This window comes from Lathamus discolor, chromosome 3, assembly GCF_037157495.1.
Source record: "Lathamus discolor isolate bLatDis1 chromosome 3, bLatDis1.hap1, whole genome shotgun sequence".
NCBI classification, from domain to species: Eukaryota; Metazoa; Chordata; class Aves; order Psittaciformes; family Psittacidae; genus Lathamus; species Lathamus discolor.
The window spans coordinates 43662175-43682239 of record NC_088886.1 but is presented as its reverse complement, the minus strand read 5'-3'; the positions used below and the strand labels follow the sequence as shown (position 1 = coordinate 43682239).

The 20065-nt window shown below is 37.1% G+C and overlaps 1 protein-coding gene across 6 annotated transcripts in view; it reads left to right on the top strand.

Annotated features, from left to right (window-relative positions):
- Positions 1 to 20065, top strand: part of U2SURP (U2 snRNP associated SURP domain containing) — a 44747-nt gene continuing 24682 nt past the window's right edge. For 2 of the 6 annotated variants that reach the window (XM_065674914.1, XM_065674910.1), the window contains exons 1-13: positions 1 to 95; positions 6866 to 6913; positions 9804 to 9902; positions 11018 to 11132; positions 11527 to 11660; positions 12764 to 12805; positions 13585 to 13652; positions 15359 to 15453; positions 15539 to 15574; positions 15666 to 15748; positions 16225 to 16390; positions 17423 to 17634; positions 18575 to 18618. In XM_065674914.1, coding sequence (XP_065530986.1) covers positions 51 to 95; positions 6866 to 6913; positions 9804 to 9902; positions 11018 to 11132; positions 11527 to 11660; positions 12764 to 12805; positions 13585 to 13652; positions 15359 to 15453; positions 15539 to 15574; positions 15666 to 15748; positions 16225 to 16390; positions 17423 to 17634; positions 18575 to 18618 — 1187 coding nt within the window. In that variant the 5' untranslated portion in view covers positions 1 to 50. Of the gene's footprint in view, positions 96 to 6865; positions 6914 to 9803; positions 9903 to 11017; positions 11133 to 11526; positions 11661 to 12763; positions 12806 to 13584; positions 13653 to 15358; positions 15454 to 15538; positions 15575 to 15665; positions 15749 to 16224; positions 16391 to 17422; positions 17635 to 18574; positions 18619 to 20065 lie in introns of those variants that run through there. The other 4 variants (XM_065674911.1, XM_065674913.1, XM_065674912.1 and 1 more) reach the window with 4 other exon arrangements.

Below are 20065 nucleotides of genomic sequence, written 5' to 3'. Positions count from 1 at the left end.
GATCGGCGATCGCTTCCTCACCGCCAGGGCTGAGCGAGGGGAGAGGCAAGATGGCGGACAAGGCGCCCAGCAGCTCCCAGAAAGCCAGCGGGAAGGTGAGGCCGTTCTCTGGGGCGGCCCGCGGGCCTGTTCCTGCAACGGGGGTACAGGTGCCGCCTGCTGGCGCGGCGGTGGGGCCCGGGAGTGGCAGGGCTGCCAGGTGCGCGTGGCGCGGCCTGCTCTGTCCCTGCTCTTTGCCCGGGGTGACTGCGGGCCCCGGGAAGGGGGTGGCGTGGCGGGCCCGGGCCTCTCACCGGGTGTCCCCGCTTCCCGAGACCGCCCTGGGCACGTCTGCCTGCTGGGGCGGCTGCAGCGGCCTGCTGGCGTCCCCATGCCCCGGCGGAGGGCCGCGGGGGCGGGGCTGGTGCGCGGGGCGCGCTGTAACGGCAGGCGTGAGCCGTCCTACTCCAACCGGCGCGCCCGGCGTCGGGTGCGGACGGTTCGCTAATGCCCGAGCCGTGACCCGGTACAGGCTTCATCCCCTTCGTACCTGGTGTCCTTATACCCCGCTGGCTGCAGCCCGGGGGGCGTTAGTTTCCAACTTCCGAGTGTAAAGGAAAACGCAAATTTTGGATCGAGGGTCATCTTTTGATTTGCGATGCACTGGCGTATTTCGCAAAGCTACCATGGCATTCCCCGCTCTTTTCCCTGTACCGGCTCGTACTTCCTGTAATTATTGTTGGTTGGATTCGCGGACCCGAAGTCCAGGTGGTGCAGGAGTTGCGGCAGACTTGTATAGGGCTGCGGGCTGAAGCCAGTGCCTGGCTGACAGCGGCCTGGAGCAGCCTGTGCCCCTCAACACCCCTTTTGCTAGGAGAGCAGAGGGTGAGAGGAGTTTTGGGGGACGCAGTGGCAGCAGATTGTTTGACGATTAGCGATTGAGCACTCCTTTTCACTGAGCTCTGTTGCAGATTTAGGCCAGAACCATATAAACCTTACAGGTTTCGGTTGTTTTTTTTTTGTAGTGTGGTTTTTTTTTTGGCGTGAGTGTGTAAATCGGCCAAGGGAGAAGCCACGTTTTGGCTCAGGAATTTCCAGTGATATACAGATTAATATTTTTTACCCATTTTCATATTCAGCTATAAACCAGGATTTATTTTTTCTTTTTTTAGCTGCTAGGAAACTAGCTGAAATGTAGTTCTCAAGAGCCTTTGCATGTTTACTCAGTTGGTGTTATTAGAGTAGGAGAGGTTTATTTTTGTTTCCCTTTTTTGATCTACTTCAAATATTGGTAGGAAACATATTTTTGGATCTTGCCTTTGGCTTGGAACTGTAAGGAAGAGCTGGACAGAAAACTTTAGTAGTGAAGTAGGTCTTAAGTTATAGAGAATGGCTTCCAGGGAATAAGACATTTTGGGATTTCATATATGCTTAGACATAGAATTATGATTTAATTATTGATTCCTGTAACCAATAACATGGCACAGAAAACCAACCCAGATGTGATCCCTTTCTTTACATCGTAGACTTTTCTGTGTTGTTGTTTACTATTTCTGTACCGATAATTCTTTTTTAATATACAGTAATTAATTTATAAGAATTGCTTTCTGTCCTAGATCTCAGTTCTCATGCTCAAAGGTATGTGCAGACACTTAACTCTTCATACCAAGTCGTCTATGGCATTCAAGTCAGTGGGGCTACTAAAGAATGTGAATCAGTTAATGTATGTTAATCTGTTGAGGCCAGTTGAGGAAGTCCTGTATCCTGCCATGTCCCATTGCCCATCAGTCTCCTGTTACTCTAGACATATGTGCTGTGTTTCCAGTAGTCTTTTCCCCATGCTTACCATTATAGATTCTGCTTGTTTTTTTATTGTCGGTACTATTTTGTGTGCCAGAGAAAATAGTGACTGTATATATCTGGATCCATGAAAATGTTGAGAAATGAAATAAAATCAGACATGCTTAGCTCTTGGGGCATTAGCTGTTTGATTTACTATTTGAAAACCTTCACTGGAGATGGTGCAGGTCCAGGAGCACCCATTGCCTGTGTTGCCATGGTGGTAGCTGCTTTTTAGGATATTGTCAGCTTCTAAATAAGTTTGAGAATTTCCAATGTGAAATGTGTTGCAAAAGCATCATCTGTTCCTTTGTCACTGTGAGATTGGTGTAGCAAGATAAATGCTTTAATTTTCCAGAAATCTAAGTAGGAAACAAGGACAAAATTAAGGAAGTGAAAATGGAGATTGCCCAAGACTGCACAGGAGATGAGTGTACGATATGATTCTGAGATGGTGGATACTGATTATGTTCAATTATTGTCTTGATACAGTGAAATATTAGCTGCTGAATGACTCTTCCAATTTCTTATTTGTCTTCTGAGAACAGTGATTTTATTGCATGTCCAATATAGTTATATTGCATGTCCACCGCTTTTACATGTAATACTGTACACATTGGGTACCATGAGGCAGAAGAGATTATCCACTAGTACCAAACTGTAGGTTTCCATTTTTCATTCCAAAAATATGTTTTAACAATATTCTTTAATCATAAAAGCATTTCTTGGGCTTTTGAGTAAGTTATGTGTTAATTAAATACTGAAGAACAGTGATCACTTGGCTTATGAATGGACAGCTTTTTCTGGCAAATTGAAGTGTATGTAGAGCAGCAATGTAAAATCTCTGTGTGTGGTGAATTCCACTTAGATGCAGCATTCTGCAGGATGGTGAAACTTATCTTTAACTTTCTCCATATTGTTGTTCAGCTGTTTCAGTAAATGTAAAGAGTAAATGGATTAGATATAAAATAATTTTCAGGTGTTTGCAAGCTTTTGTTTTCTAGACAGTTTGATAGAGAAAGGAAGAATGAAAAAGACAAGTGGGGCTGGAAACCTCCCTGCCTTTGCTGCATTTTAACATCTTAATTTAAGTGGTGATTCCGTTTCCTTTTCCTTGGTATCAGTGCAGACACAAGCCAATCCTCACCTAAGCTGCATTTCCCCACCCAGAGATTGTCCTCTTTAGCTGATTTGGAATGACTGGAGGAGTTTGGTATGAATTTGAAGTTGGTTTAGCTGGACTTGCCAACTCTCTCTTTTCTAGGTGATCAGTTAGGTTGGGAAAAGTAATCTACTTCAGTGTGCTCAATAGGAGGGCGGAATCAATGGAAGGTGTTGAAACAGGGCAAGAGTGTCTCACACTAGTTTCTCATAAACACTACCCTGAAACTATTAGTTTTTGCAAGGGCAGGGCTTTTATATTTAAGTTGTAGCCATTACAGTTGTAAAAATAACATTCAGCATTTGGAAGGCCATGGATTGTCTCCTGGGTTTTGTTGGCAGCTTTTGTGCTTTTGTTGCTCTTTACTGTTTTACTAAAATGACATCAGTGTTAGTAAAAACAAAATAAAAATCCACAAACAAACAAACAAAACCCCAAAGAAAAAAACCTGAAACAAACCAGGTTTGCTTACTGAATACAGCTTAGTTTAAATATTTGTGAAATAACATGATCATGCCAGTTTTACTGAGAGATCATTAAATTTGGAGAAACTAGGAAGAGCTGGATTTGTGGGCGCTTCCACTGCTGGCAGGAAGGAAGATTTGGGAGAGCAGTCACCTCTTCTCTGTTTTCTTTGGAAGCTGCCATGACACTGGAAAAAAATTTAAACACCAGAATCTGAGAGAGGGCTCTTTGCTTTGGCTTACTAATAGAAATTAATCACAAATCTCGTTTGTATGGTGCTTTGAAGATTTATTTTTTTGGGGGGGGGGGGTCATGAAAACCTTTCTTTTGAGGGTTGAGTGAACTTGGCTATACTCAGTAATGGAGCTTTGAGTGACCTGACCTCCAGAGCTGTGGTTTGACAGGGGGGCCGTATTTTACTGGAATGCGATTTCGGCAGCTTACAGTGCTACTTAAGTATGCTGGCACAATTCTTTGAGAGACCTGTGTAGTGAAAGTGATCCAGCTGGAAAATAGTCTGATTTGGGGCGGCAGCAAAGGTTTCATGCAGAGTAGTAGAGCCAGTGAACTGTGAATAAGAGAATGTTTGTAGATTGTTTATGCTGGCAATGACAGAAAGATGGACTCATTGCATTTTTTCTGTTAATGTTTGAAGCATGAAGCAGCTGTCCTCACATCTTAGACGTCATCAGGTGCAGGACAGAGCCTTGGGCATGTTTCTTTTAACAGTTTAGTTGAGCTACTTGACATGATGACAAGAGGAATAAATAGTGCTGGTCTGGGGAGGAATAAATAGTGCTGGTCTGGGTTTCAAAACAAGTGGCCAACACCTGAAATGGCTCCCATCTGTGAATGTTAGAAGGACGCCAGTTTGCTGAGTCAACTCAGGTGGTGTAACTTCTAAGGAAACAAAATTACCCCTTTGTCAGGGGGTGCAAAGTGCAGTGCTGTGTGAACTAGGGTTTTTTTTTTACTAGCTGCTTATTAGAAACTGGCAGATAGCAATGCATAATTTTGTCAAGAATTATTTCATCTTGTTCTTCATGGGTACAGCTGCTTGGATGGTCAGAAGCAGTACCAAAGGTATGAACTAAATTTATAGGTGGGAAAAGAAGACCTATATAAGAAGGAAAATAATGTGGCTCTGCAGAGCTGTTAGTTTTGTGAGATAAAGTTGGTCTAAAAGCTAGAACTCCTTTTTGAAGTTTTCAGAGCACACCTTAGTAGAATTTCTGTTGCTTGGCTGATGTTGGAGTGCCTTGTTCCACAGTGCCATGGTCCCTGTTGGTGCGTTGTGGAGCACTGCTGTACTTCTAGCTCAGTGGCTTCCAGACTGTTTTGATCACTGGTCTGCTTTCTTGCAGTTAGCCTGCAGAATTTCTGTGTGCTGCCATGCATTGAAAGCCTTTCCAAGTAGTATCATCTGCTCTGTTGCTGGAGAAACAGATTTGGTGTCTGTTACTTTTTTTATGCTCTTACTTCAGAATATTGTGTTGTGTCATTGTACCAAGCGTTGGTACAGTTTGTTACCGTGTGGTGCCTTGTTTGTTGTTCTTCCTGTAAGCAGTTTCAGCACCAGTCCCTGTTCAAAGGTGTTGCTTTGCAAAACTTCTGTAGATGAAACAGATGTGGAGAACTGAGAAATGGCAATTTCATTCTGCTGTTGCCAAACAACCTTCTTCCCCCAAGCAGTGCTAGGTCTCGAATCTGCCAGTACACTAAGGCAGATGGCACTGTATCATTCCACCTTTGAGATTTATCTTTTTAACTACAGGTCTGAAAATGCTTTTTTTTTTAAGGATGGAATTGTAACTGATGTGTTGGTTGCCACAGGGTGGCAGCTGGCAGTGGGAAGAATGCTATTTTCAAGCTCTGCAATTCTTTAGCACAGTGTCTTTTTTTGTCTGTGATGTTGTGCTATACAATGATAAGCTCTCGGGGGGACGACAGGTTTCCTTAAGCTACATTTTTGCAGTGCATAGACCTGTGTATAACACGTTACTGATTAGAGTGCTATAGGCAGTTGTGAATCACAAAAAAATTCTGCTCCAAATACAGAGAAGTTTGCAGGAAGTGCTGTTAGCAAAAGATGCTTTTGATATTTGCTCTCATGTACATTTTAATGAACTACTACTGGTATATGTGAACTAAATTTACTAACTTTTGTGCAGATATGTGCCTTGTGATTAATGTGTAGTGTTGCAGGTAGGTGGATTTGGCAGGTCTGACAGTAAGATGTAGTTAGGTTTTTCTGGTGCGCTTCCCCATTGCCCCTTTCTCAAAAAAAAAAAAACAAAAAAACCCAAAACGAAACCCCAAACAAATTCCCAGGAGCTTTTTACTTCTCCCTATTAAGGGTTGTATCTTTGTGTGTCTCTTTACCTTTGTGGTCATAGTTTTGGTTCTTGAAGTGCTGTCTGCCATTTTTTTCTAACTTGATGTGAATGTAAAAGATAGGAATAAGCTTGTGCAAAGATAAGTGCCTCTTAGTTGATGAAAAAGCATGATGCAAAATGAAAATGAAGTCTAGTAAATTACTGTCTAGAGTAGCGTTTGGTGCTTGTCTCTTTTGGAAGACTGGAGATGAGCGCTCTTGTATTACTGTTTCTGATGGAAACTATAAGTTGCTGGAAATAAGGAGTAGTGTTAAGGTTCTGTAACTAATTAACAGATTTCAGCTAATAGAACAGTTTTATTTTTACTTTGATTTCAGTGTAGGTATGACTTGTGCATCAGAGTTATGTTCTAATAATTGATGTTATGTCAGTGCGGTTTTCTGGATTATGGGTATTACAGAATTAAACAATATGTTCAGTCCTGTTTGTTGGAATGCTATCCATCACTTTAACTCATTTAAAAAACAGATTAAAAAAAATGCAAATTTTGTATGTACACTGGTTTACATGTTAATGTTCAGTTACAGTTTAATAATGTTAATTAGTACCTATGTACAAATTGGACTTAAATTAGTGCTCTTGAGGTGGCCAGTTTCCATCTGTGCACAGCATACTAAGAACAGTTTTGGAAATTATTTTGTAGTAAGGCAAATATAATCAAGCACTTCATGTAAACTTGAACAGCTTTTAATGATAACTTGCAGATTCAGTGTAACAAACATTTGTTGTTTCTTTTGAGCTTGTAGTAGTGTTGGTGGCATGTTTATAAAATCCAGCTGTGGAAATTTACATGTTTTCAATTGTAGCAGGAACAGTCTACCTCAAATCCCTTACTTGCATTATCTGATGTTGTTCATGCTGTGACCCTGTTCAGTTATGTCATTAAAATACATGTATCTTTGTTCTTGTGTATGTGGACGTTGAAGTTGAAATGAAAATCACATTCAAAGAACTGAATTAATAAAACAGAAGTTGTTTGTGTGCTTCTTTTTCCGTGTCTTACTCTTCTTCATTCTCTCTTCAGGTCAGGGCGCCAGATGCAGTACACACCACTGGATCTGCTGATTCACATGTAAGTCCAACATAATGATAAAGACAAAAACTTAACAACCCAAAAAACCCCAGCACAAACTCTAAACAAAAAAAATAATTTACCAAACCCTCAAATTCAAAATAAGGCCTGTTTTCCACAGAAAACCACTTGCTGTAGGCAGACTCTGGTGCATTGGGTATCTAATCTGTAGGTGTTTGTAAGTCAACCATTGATTTAGATTTTTAAAAGTATTCCTTGAAGCTTTCAACCAACCACTAGCATAGAAATCTCTGCTCCATGATATTACATATTCATACCAGATACTTGAATAGGAAGAAGCTGTGAGGACGCTGTACATGTTTCTCTCTTATACAGAGGAATAGTTCAAAATACTAGGGGATTAATTGTAAGGGTCATTGTATATTAAAGTGTCTTCTCGTATATGGTTGGCTTCTCAAAAATGAAATAACGTGGCCCTAACTTCATAATTTCTTTTTTTTTTCTAATAGCATATACTTCAAGCGAAAGTTAGGAATTATTACCTAGTCTCCCCCCACCCTGCAGGGACCTTATGTGGTCATGTGGTTGGTGTGTTGTTTGAAGGTCTGCCTATTTCTGAGCTAAAATGAAAACAGGCAGCAAGTGCCGAACAGAGCGCTAATACCATACAATTCATTCTGTGGTTTGAATTTTCCTCAAGATTTCAATTTGATTTTCTATATGAAAAAGACAATTACCAGCTGTTAAATTGCTTGTAAGATAACATTATTGAAGTTGTGATAGCAGAAACTTTTCATAAAGAAAGGTCTTTTTATTGATTTTGTTTTACTTGCTACAATTTGGAAAATTGCTCTTAAATCTCTTTTGCGTTGTTGATGGAACTGGGACTTCAGTAGTTTGTGCCTTCTTAAAGTCAATGCAGTGTTACGTTTAATGGGATTTTGCTTTCCTACAGGGATTTGATTACTCAGCCAGAAGTTTTCTCTTTGTTTCCATCTTTTGCTTTACCATTTTCACTGTATTATTTTCCATTTTTTGAAGGAGGAAGGCTTTCATATTTTGTATAGTGGTATTGTTTGGAATTCTGTGAAACTGCATGTGGTTAATAGTAATCTAATTGCCTACTGGAATGTAACTAGCAGACATAAATTAGTTTAATCCTATTAACTTCATATTGCTCCAGACACTTTGAAGGTGTTGTGTGTTTTGTTTGTGGGTTTTTTTTTCCTGAGACCTTGTCTAAACTTAGGAGATTTTAGTGCCAGAACTCTCATTATCTTACAGCTTCTTCCCTTATGTCACTAGAACATACACTCATGGCTGATCTTAGGTATACTGTAAAATCACTGTGAGAGATAATTTCTTGATGACAGGATAAGCCTTTAGTCTCCATTGCCATGCCATAGCAATATGCCTATGTTTTCACAAGGTTGTATATAGTTATACTGAAATACAAGCTGTCATTCAGGGAACAGGAAAACTGATCTTAACTTCAAAAACACAGACGCATTAGAAGCTCATGATAAACCTGTCACAGCAGCTCATGTTAACAAACATTGTCATAAACCAGGTAACTCTCCAGACAACCCTGAATTAATTTGTAACTGATAGTTTTCCTTTTAATGATGAAGTAGGGAACATTTTTCAAAGAAATTCGAGATATTTTGGTCATATGCTTGGTACAGATCTAGCAGGTGTTTGTGATACGAAAAAAGGATTATGAACAGAAGGTATTTCAAACAGGTCTTTTTCACAGTGCTTTTGGTATGTAAAAAAATTTCTGAATAGGAAGCCGATACTGGAAATAAAACTTTTTACATAGAAGGTTATTCCTAAAGGAAGCTCTCCTGTGCTGTTGGCATTGGCAATTTTTAAATAATATGATAGGTAAGTCATGCACCTTATTTGTCTTGATGTTTTATTAGATTCAGCTGATTGTTTTTTAAAGAGCTGTTGTTGCAGAAATGGTGGTTTTAAGCATCACTGGGCAGTGTAAGAGTGTTACAAAATTTCTGAAAATAAAGGTTAATTGCTTATGTTTTGTTCTGGGGCTTTTTTTCATGTTCTTGTGCTGATTCTTTATGAATTACTGTATTAAGTTAGGAGTTCCCAGAGAAGTTTCTTTTCTCTTGTTTCCCTCCCATTGCCTCCGTCTTTGGAACATGGCCTTCATCCTGTTGTCTGTACTCTGTCAATGCTTTACCGTGTTAACTACCTAAATATAATCCTAAGAATTCTAATTTCATACTCTCCAGAAATGACTGTTACATGGAGTCCTTCCTTCATCAAGGTGTCAAGAAGGAAGGAAGGAATGGAGATTAAGTTATCTAAACTAGAAAGAATCTAAGAGCTAAATATGAGGTCTTTTCTTTAGCAGCTTAAAACCTCAAGAATGCATTTTCTTCTTCAAGCCAAAATGTCACATTTAACCTTGAAGTACAGCTGAAATTTAGCATCCCTTTGGTTCTTCAGTTATACCTGTTCAGCCTTGTGCAAACATTCTTCTGGCCAAAATAGTCAGAAAAGCTTTTGGAACTTTTCTTTTTCTTTCTTTTCTTGGAAATTACGATGATCAGAAAGGAACTGTAGTGCAAAGTATGTGTTTCCAAAGGTATAGAAACTCTGTGTTGTGCAGTGATTAGGTCTCCAGGCTCTTACAGCAGGTACCCATCATACTTCAGCTGTGTTTGAAGACTGTATTACAATCTTTCTCATTAAATGGAGGATGATTTGTTTTTAAAAACCCTAGGTTTAGGTTGTTTTGGTTGTATTAGATAATGGCAAGTTCAGAGAGAGCTACAGGAAACTTTGTTTTGTTTGGGTTAAGTCACTTCAGGTGGAAAGTTTTTGGTCTAGGCCACATGAAGAGTAACATTATTTCATTTGTTTTGTGAAAAGCTAAATGCTTGTTTTCTTATTTCTTTTGCAGCCTCTGATGGAAAGCAAACTTAAAGCATTCAGTATTGGCAAAATGAGTACTGCCAAACGGACTCTGAGCAAGAAGGAGCAAGAAGAATTAAAAAAGAAGGTAATTGTGTACGGTGGAAATTTTATTTTGTATGCAGAGCTGAAATAAGGTTGCTTTTAGGTTGCATTCAGCTTTACCATCAGATTTCTTAATTTTGATAATTGTAGCCTTCTAAGAACAAAAGTGAATTATATTTTACATGTTAAATTTGTTCTTGGCATCTGTGGTGTTAATGTATATATACAGAGAGAGAGGTTTGCTTCTCTTTCCTTCTGTGGGAGAATCAAAGTTCTGACTACCTGAACTACTGAATTGCAACAGTTCATTGGTTGTTGTATTGCTCAAAATGAAGACAGGCATCACCTTAGGGTATTTTCTGTTCCTTGTTGCTCCATATCACTGGATTTGAGTAATTAGAAAGAGTACCTGTTATCTCTGAAACTGTTTCCATACACATCCTTGTTATTCTGTGAAACCTATTTTTGTGTAATTACTTTATTTGGAATTAATAAAACGATTGAAATTTGATGCTGAATTTTAGGATACTTGGGAGTGTCCCAATATTAGGAAATCTGTAGCCTATAGTTGGTAAGGTGGAAGTTCTGAAAATTTTGGGCTTTGAACTTTAGACACATTACTGTTACTATGTTTCAGTGGGATATCTCCTCTTGGGTTGTTTGAAATATGAGCCTAGAGAAACATGGTAGTACTACATTTAGTGTTACACTTGGCTTTCTTAAATCACTGAATTAACTTATCTGTGAAATACATAAAGGTGATTGTTGTTAATTTCCGTCAGTCACATGGGTTGATTGTAGTGGCCAAGATGGAACATGTGCTGTTCTCTGATGCTTAGGTCCACAAAGCTTCAGTCTCATAGTGCTGGTCTTTGATATTTTCTGTTTGCTGTCCTTTGAATGTTAAATTGCCATGTAAACTCTTGTAAATGAACAGTCACATTTGAGCATACAGGCCTTATTTGCTTTATGTATTATGTGCTGTGTTTTCCCCACATGCCTCTCACATTTGAATTCTGTCTAAAATTGAAACTTATGTGATACGGTTTGTAGCATGAACTCTAGAAAAAAAGGAATGTCGCATAGCTAATTTAAGAATAGCTGTCTAGTGAAGGTTGTTCTGTGATGATAGTAAATAGATTAACATTTGCTATGTAGGAGGATGAGAAGGCTGCTGCAGAAATTTATGAAGAATTCCTCGCTGCCTTTGAAGGAGGTGATGGTAATAAAGTGAAAACATTTGTAAGAGGAGGAATCGTTAATGCATCTAAAGGTATAACTAATTTTTTTTTGAGGGGGGGGCGGGGAATGATTTGGCTTTGAGTAAAGATGAAGATTTGTTTTGAACTGTGTTTTAAAATCAATGTTAAATTAGCAGTAGGAAAGGAAACTTGATCTAAAGTAGCTAAAACCTGATTTATGCTTTGACTCACTAGGTAGGTAGTCGTATGACGTGTTTAAAACTTCAGAGGAAGAAATGTTTTGTTTTAAAAACCTAATCTTTCTTCTTTATATTAAAAGATGCTAAATTAGGGAAGTTTGTATTTTCACTTTTTAAAATGAAATAATGAATGAACAAGACTAAAGAACAATAGTATTCTTTCTAATGAACAGTATTGTGTAACATTAATTAATACAATTTGGTTTTAATTTGCCTTTAATTGCAGAGGAGCATGAAACAGATGAAAAACGGGGTAAAATCTATAAACCTTCATCACGATTTTCCGATCAAAAAAATCAACCAAACCAGCCATCTAATGAGAAGCCCCCGTCTCTCTTAATGATAGAAACCAAAAAGCCTGTAAGTTTCTTACTTAAATATTAAACCCATACTTAGGAAATATTTAGAAGTGTTTTAAAAAAAGTCTGTGAGATCGCACAGAGTAGTTTGATCTGCATTTATCATATATTGAAAGAAGGTGAACCTTTTGATTTGCTTAATCCTATAGCAAATAGCAAGATGATGAAATGCAGAAGTCCAGTAGCCCTGTATCCATGATATTCCTAGTGCTGCACTTTGATTTTTCACCTGTGTTTACTATGTTCCTGCTAAGATAGACTTCCATGAATACAGATGTAGTGACTTGCAAAGTAACAGTATCTCCAATCCCAAGAATTTGTGAAGTTTTAGAAGCAATTCTTCTTGCTGCCATCTCTTTTTAGCTTTTTATAACTTTTTTTAAAAAAAGGACCTTTGCAATGATTAAGTTTTACTTGGTGAGGTTTTTGAAATTTTATTTAAGGTGGTGTTTGAGAAGTCCCTTTGCTCTTCGAGTTGTACGACATGGGTTGTAGAACTTGCACATTTTTGAAGCTGAGCACCTTGTTTTTATTCAGTTTGACTTCTGTCAAAAGCATGGCATGATACTTTTTTTTTTTTTTCAACTGAGATTTTAGCATAAAAAGCAATGGAAATATGAACAAACTTAGTTGTTGAGTGGTAGTTACCTATGATTACTATTACTACTGTATGTGTAATGTGTAATTAATGTCTTGAATGTCTTTCAGAAGTATTTTAATAGAGCTCACTACAATTTTTAAGCTTCAGTGAAACACACATGATACTGCCTGTAAGGGTGGGAAATGAGATGTTATGTGATAATATTGAGTAATGCCATTGCTCCAACTTTAAACAAAACTCAGATTTTGACTGCTGTGGTAATACTGGATGGCAGTTATGATTTTTATTGTATGTAAAACTCTACAGTTACAGAAATGAATTGTAGCATTTTTTTATTATGCTGAGCTCTGTTATGTCATATGCAAGCATTTGTACTGTGAGAATATTACTGCTTTTCAAATTTGTCGTAAATACTTATCAAGTAATGCAATCAGTTTACTCACTTGCCCTGTCCAATGGTGATTGAAGATAATGAGGTAAAAATGATTTTATTTATTTGGCAGACCATCCCCAAAAACAAAAACAAACAAACAACTATGCCTGGGGTGAGTAGGAAGTCCAGTTTTTCCAAAGCTGTAGTGTGTAACACAATAAATATTTTGTATGTCTGCCTATTGGAAACGTTTTCATTTAAATTTGGTTATATGAAAGCAATGTTGTTGAAGATGAAAGTTCACAAGTTAGTTAAGGTACACATTACAGTAAAAAAAAATTACAATATCCATATTTGTCATTCCAGAATGTTGGTTTTGTTTTTTTTTTTTTTTTCCTGATCATCTTGTACTATTTAGAATAACTGTTTCTTCAGACCTGTATTTATATCTGAAAGGCAGCAAGAGAAGAAATTGTTTTCATGTAGAATGTTAGTCTGTGAATAAAATAGTTGAATATATGTATGTAAATTAATTTACATATATATGCACCCACATAATTAGAGCATGATGGTTTGCTAGGGGTGTAGTCAGCTTCGAAGTTCCTAAGTGGAACAAACTGACAAAATAAATGATGGATGTTTTAAATTTGTATGTTGAAGAGAGAGTGATCACATGTGCTGCATTGTAGCAATGACAGGTGGTCAGGTTTCGCTTAAGCTATGTTTAATTTTATATTTTCTAGCTTTGTGTTTGATAGTGCTCAGTCTTAATGTTTTCAAGTCTTGTTTTTGTGGTGTTTTTTTTTTTTTTTTTTTCCCTCTCCTGTAGTTTTCTTGATTTGAAAGCTGTGGGTAAAATATGCATGGAAATTATATTTGTTATGTACATGCAGTTTTTATTTTTGTTCATCTTATCTGCTGAAGTGTTGGCTGATATATCTTTAATTTTAGCCTTTGAAGAAAGGAGAGAAGGAAAAGAAAAAGAGTAATTTGGAACTTTTCAAAGAAGAGTTAAAGCAGTAAGTTTAACTTTTTATTGTAAATAAGGAATATGCAGAGTTTTTACCTTCTTTTCACAGTCAATATTTAGGATCATTTTTGCTAAGTTGTTTCTCAAAGTAAGCTTCTTTCCCTAGATGCTTGTGGAGTGGCATAATTTAATTAACAATGGCAATGATAATTAGAGTTCGAACTTAGTATATGAGTGTTGGTGATTTGGATAATCAGTTGCCATCCAATTAGCTCATGATGTTCTATGATAGTTCTGCCCTTATGCAGATTGGTGATAGGAAGTGTTTACCACTGATGCTGAAAAGGACTTCTGTTTTGAAATCTAGCATTGACCAGAGTCTATAAAGTGATCAAAAAACAAACCAAAAAAGTCTCTTACGTTAGCTTAAATATTTATCTATTGGAATTAATGGATTTCTCTGCATGTCGGAGATGTTTTGATTTGAAACCCTTTGGTACTCCCTTCCAAAGCAGAAGAATATGTGGAGCAATTAACTAAAAAAATTACTTGTAAATATGTAAGTATTTCAGAATCCCAGTAAGTGACTGTGTTTCCAGTGCTACTGAAGATGATTTTTGGATCAGGTGTTAAGAGAAGCTATGTTGATTGAATCAACCAGCCATCTACCAGGATAAAAATTGAAGACCTGTGTTTGTTTCTCTGACACCTGCTGTCAGTTTGTTTCTTACAAGCCCACCTTGGGATGCAACTCTGTTACAGATTAGCAAGTGTGAGCTTGTAAATGAGGATGTGAGTTAACACATTCTCATTCCTTGTTGAAGTTAAGTGATGATACAGAAAGACAGATAGGTACTGAAATAGATAAGGATGTCCAGGTTTTGAATGTTCATTTTTCCCTTGATGGGGAAATTGAAATGTGTATCAGACTAGGGAAGAGTAAGACCTTTTGTCAGTGTCTCTCAAACTACCCAGAGGAGCTGCAGTATGATCTTGAGCTTTTGTGTTAATGCAGAAAATAGATGTGGAATTAAAATTTAAAGATATACTTCAGCTGGCCTAAGTTCAAAAGCAAGTTGAATAATACTCAAAGATTCTTTCACTTTTGAATGTATAATACAACAGATAGAGCAGCACATCTATGGAGTGTAATGTGTCATATATTTTCCCTGATGTTAGAGATGGAAACCAAAATAACTTGTATGCGTTAGTAAACAACAGGTACTGTGTCATGAATCCATAAATGGCCAAGTAGTTATTTTGTGAGTACTATCCTCAGAGGCATAAAATAAGATGAGATCCTGTATGTTGTGCAGGTAGTCATGTGGGACTGTCCGTCACCCTACAAGGTGGCCTACAGGCTTAGGAAAGGTAGAAGGTGAAATAGATGCTAAGGAGTTGTGTGCATTTTAAAATGTCATCTGAATGGTCAGTGGATCTCTGGCAGTTGGATGTTGAATTCGGGTCACTTTCAGAGTACAGTTCTTGTTTCTGGTCTTGTAAACTGCTTCTCAAACCAAGTAAATTTTGTTTGAGATTAAAACACCCTGACAGTATGAATGAGGAAGCATGCAGCTGGAATAATTCTGATGATATATTCCAGTTGATTAAGCAGAACTTAAAAAATAGTGACAATTTGAATCTTCAAGAAACCTATTGTTTAATATTAAAAATTCTCATAATTGTAAAGTAAATTTTAAAATTATAGAACAAACCCCTCAAAACAGTATTGTTATTTACATTAAATGTTTGTAGAATACAAGAGGAACGTGATGAAAGACATAAAACAAAAGGTAGATTGAGTCGTTTTGAACCACCCCAGTCAGATTCAGATGGCCAGCGTCGTTCAAGTAAGTAGATACTATTTTTTATGTTTGTTTGAACTACATGATTTGTAGACTAAATGATACATGCGTTTTTCTTCTCTTTATTCAGTGGATGCGCCTTCAAGAAGAAACAGATCATCTGGTGGTAATAGAGATTCTTTTCTCATTCAGTCTAATGTTGCCACTTAAAGGCGTAGCAAAAATTATGACTTTTTTTTTTTCCTCCATCATTGTAGTACTGGATGATTATGCACCAGGGTCACATGATGTTGGAGATCCAAGCACAACAAATTTGTATCTTGGAAATATTAATCCCCAGGTAAGTTCAGAGTCAAGGAGTGCAGTGTTGGCATGTTCGGGTCCAAATGAATTTTTTTCCATTGGCAGTTTTCCCCTTTTTTTACTTTAAACCATTCGCATATGTTTAAACCCATATACTTGGTACAGTTGGTGACCGTAGAGGCAGTGTTCATTTGAACAAATGCTCTGCACATGGATGCAAAAGTTAAGGTTTAGACTGTTGATTACTAGATGGAAAAATACTCAGTTAAATTTTTTTTTCCATGGGTATCTTCATGCAAGGTGGATCAGATCTCAAAAATTTGAGTGCTCTCAGTTTAAAGTGCAGTTCTAAAAATTATTATTTTTGCAGTAGATCACACTGGGGAGGCATCAGTAAAGTGTTGTTTTCCAGGAAATTCAGAGAATTAAAATCTCTACATTTGGACAATAATATGGATGAGAATCTTAGAAATACAGTAGCGAGATGATCATTTTTACCTTTTTTTCATGTAGATGAATGAAGAGATGTTATGTCAAGAGTTTGGACGCTTTGGACCATTAGCAAGTGTTAAAATTATGTGGCCAAGAACTGACGAAGAAAGAGCGAGAGAAAGAAATTGTGGCTTTGTTGCCTTTATGAACAGGAGAGATGCTGAAAGAGCATTAAAGAATTTAAATGGTAAACAGATTTCTCATTTTGGAATTACAATTATTTTTGTAGGAATACTGAGGAGTAACTATGCCTTCAAGGTGTTTTATCAGGATAGTAGGTAGGCATGCTGTAACTTGAATAGGTATCGCACTGGCTGTGATTTTTAGTTCACTGTTGTGTTGGCAGCTGAATGTTGTCAAACTACAGCATACACAAGGGCTGAGTATACGGGTAGCTTTTGTTGTGGGTAAAGATGTAACATTTCTAACTGTTTTGAAGATGTGAGCGGGAGGTAATGTTTGATAATCTCTGCTCTAAACAGGCTATTTTAAGAAGCAATCTGTTGTAGTTGTTTCCTAACTATATATTTTTTTGTGAATAAATTTAGCTAGGGCACAGACTATGATAAATAATAGGTCACAAATATGTTCTGTTCTTTAGAGTAATGGTTAAATTTCTAATACTGAAGAGGTAACTACTACACTGGATGTGTAATTTTGCCTATGGGAAATGAAAGCTGTGTCCTTACAGTTCAGGAAGAGCCTGGAAATAAAAGAAAAATCAGCATCCAAGACAAAAATAAAAAGGTTGCTCTTGCACAGTTTAGTCAAAGTGGTCCTTTACTAGGACCATTAGGAAGGCTTACACTATGTAGGAGTTCTTATATTTGGTTTTGATAGCATAATTTCAAGTTCGTTATTATGAGCAAAACATTTTGGTGAATTGAAGTGCAGAAATAGTATGATTAAAAAATTATTCATTCTCATGTGCTGAATATCAGATTTTTAAAATTCTTTTTTCCCCAACAAGTCAAGTAATTTGTACTGTAGTCTCCCGAAAATGTGCTTTGGGGGAGGATTAACTAAACATTACATGCAATAGGCTTTCATTTGCATGATGTAGCCTGATAGATGTGATACACTAATTGGCAGTTAAGCAAAAAGTAAACCATGGCAGGCAAACCTAAATGCTGTGCTATAACATGGAGAAATCTTGAGCAATGCAGAACCAATTTGTAGCATAATGGCGTTTTTGTTTTGTTTACTTTCACTTTTTCAGGCAAGATGATTATGTCGTTTGAAATGAAGTTAGGTTGGGGCAAAGCTGTACCTATACCACCACATCCAATATACATCCCACCTTCTATGATGGAGCATACCCTCCCACCTCCTCCATCAGGACTGCCTTTTAATGCCCAGCCTAGGGAAAGATTGAAGAATCCTAATGCTCCAATGTTACCACCTCCAAAAAACAAGGAAGATTTTGAGAAGGTAACTTACAGTACCCTGGGCCATATCTCAATGATAAATACTACACTTGTGACAGTATTTCAGTGGCTTCATAGATTTGCATTGTTCAGGCTGACTTTGGCGGCACTTAGTGTACAAGCTCAATGGCTCCCTGCTGTAGCCCAAGGGAACCTACTTAATTTCTGAAGATCTATTTTATGTCTTTGTTAGGGAACAGTATGTTTGGTCTTGATAAATTTTAGTGCTGCTTTAAATTTGGCTATCATTTTCCCCCTCCAGGCTCCCTGGATTTTTTTCTCCTACGTCCCCCCCTTTTGTTGGCTGCCAAATTGCAGGATCTAAATTGTTTTATTTAGAGAAAATACTACATTTTAATTTGGGTAGCATTATTTTTACACTATTTTAGTGGAGTTGATATATTTTATGTAGAAGGTAATTAATCTGGACATTGAGTAAGTATTTTATGCTACTTACGGAGTCAGTTTTCAAACTTTTTTTCTGGACTATTAGCTGATAAAAGGGTAAGTATCTTGTAATCACAAACCAACTTGATTTACATTTGTAAGAATTTGTTGGTTCTTTGAATGACACTTAAATGTTAGGGCTGTTTTTGTAAGACTTGGGAATAAAGTAATATCAACGTGATTCAAGTCAAATACTAAAGTCTTTTCATAAACTTAAGAACTCCTTTCTTAATTTTATCAGCATAGTACCTATTCAGTGCATCAATGTACATTCTGACAGGAATGTTCTGATACTTTGCAATTAGTGAACCTTTATGGTTCACTGACAACCATTTGCATTTTGTGTAATTGCTTAGTTATAACTTCACAGCAGTGATTGCCTGCAAAACTTGTGATAGATGTGTAGTATTTTCATTGCATATGTATATTTTTGCTTGTTACTTGTTAACAATACTCACATATTCTATGTTTATTATCTGATGTGACTTCATATACAGACTCTGTCGCAAGCCATAGTCAAAGTGGTTATCCCAACAGAAAGGTACATGTTTTTCTTTATTATTACTGATCTAAATATAGAAAATTTCCCCTTCGGAATTTTAAAGAAAAATGGTGATGTTGAGGAAAAGGTAATGGCTTGACTGAGCAATGGTTGCTTCATGACACGTGTGAGAAATGTGTGCTTTTTACAGTCTTATTATCTTAACTAATTTTTTTTTTTCTTGTGAAGAGAGGTTTAAGTAGTTACCTTCTTGCATTTAATTTGAGCAGTAGAAATAGTTGCAGGGTAATTTTGTGAGTGAACACTAGGGTGAAATAGCTTGTCTTAGAGATGCTAAGTCCTGACTTCAGTCTCTGAGTACTTCGTAGCTAAGAGGCAGCTCTCTCCAGTGTGGTGGTATGGGATTTTTCCCCCCTTTCTTTTTTCTCCTCATTTTTTTTTTAATATTTTTTAATCTTTTATTTTTTAATGTCTGCTTTTTTTTTTTTTTTAATTATGTGCAGCAGTTAATAATCATGGATGCTGAAAAAGTTAGTTCTGTATTTCTAAGGTATTTTTACAGTTTGGTCCCCATCAGTGCTCCTACCTTCTCATTAGCATAGGTATACTCTTGCTCAGTTAAGCTAAAACCTTTTCCCAAACATAGGAACACAACACTGTTTTAAAAGTAAATAAGCACAAAAGATTACCAAATTCTCTTTGACATTGGCCTTGGTGAGCAACACCAGCTGAACTGTCTGCGGCAGCGGGGGACCAGGAAAACATCATGGGATGGATTGGGAAAGTATACAGTTTTTGACCAGACATTGGTACGATCGGCTCCAATAAATGTGGTTTTATTATAACTGAAAAACTTTTTTTGTTGGCCAACTTTAAGCTAAATGACACTTTAAAATAATGTACTTAAAAATATCATCTTTTTTTACTACACTGTTTTAATTGTCACAAAGTCCCTTTTTTCTTTTTTTTCGTGTGTGTTTGGGGGGAGAAAGAGGTTTGTGAAGGTAGTTACGTTAACATACATGTCAATCGATACTCAAACGCACTAGTATTTCTTGATTAAGTTTTAAGTCAGTGCAATTTTTGTTGGGTAAAGACATGAGTAATTAGGACAACCAGGAGGAGTCTTGATTGGAGAAAAATACTAAATAGTAGAACAAGCACTTGTAAAACTTTACAGCGCTTACAGAGTAAGCAGCTTTCAGAGGAAAATCCTTCCATCTTATTTACTGTAGCATTTTGAAAGCTCGTATAAGAAAAGCTTATGTTAAGTGAATTGTATTTGAAAATTTTTTTTCCTGATGACTTTCAAAGATGATAATGACAGCTGCTAAGACTATTACGCAGTGCATTGCATCATGCAGAAATTTCAACTGGCTTCAGTGGGACAGCGTATTTAATTATAATGACATTAATTAATACTGGTTTTAACATCTCTTGCTTCTTTGTACTTACTAAACAGAAAAACTTGAGTATACACTATCAA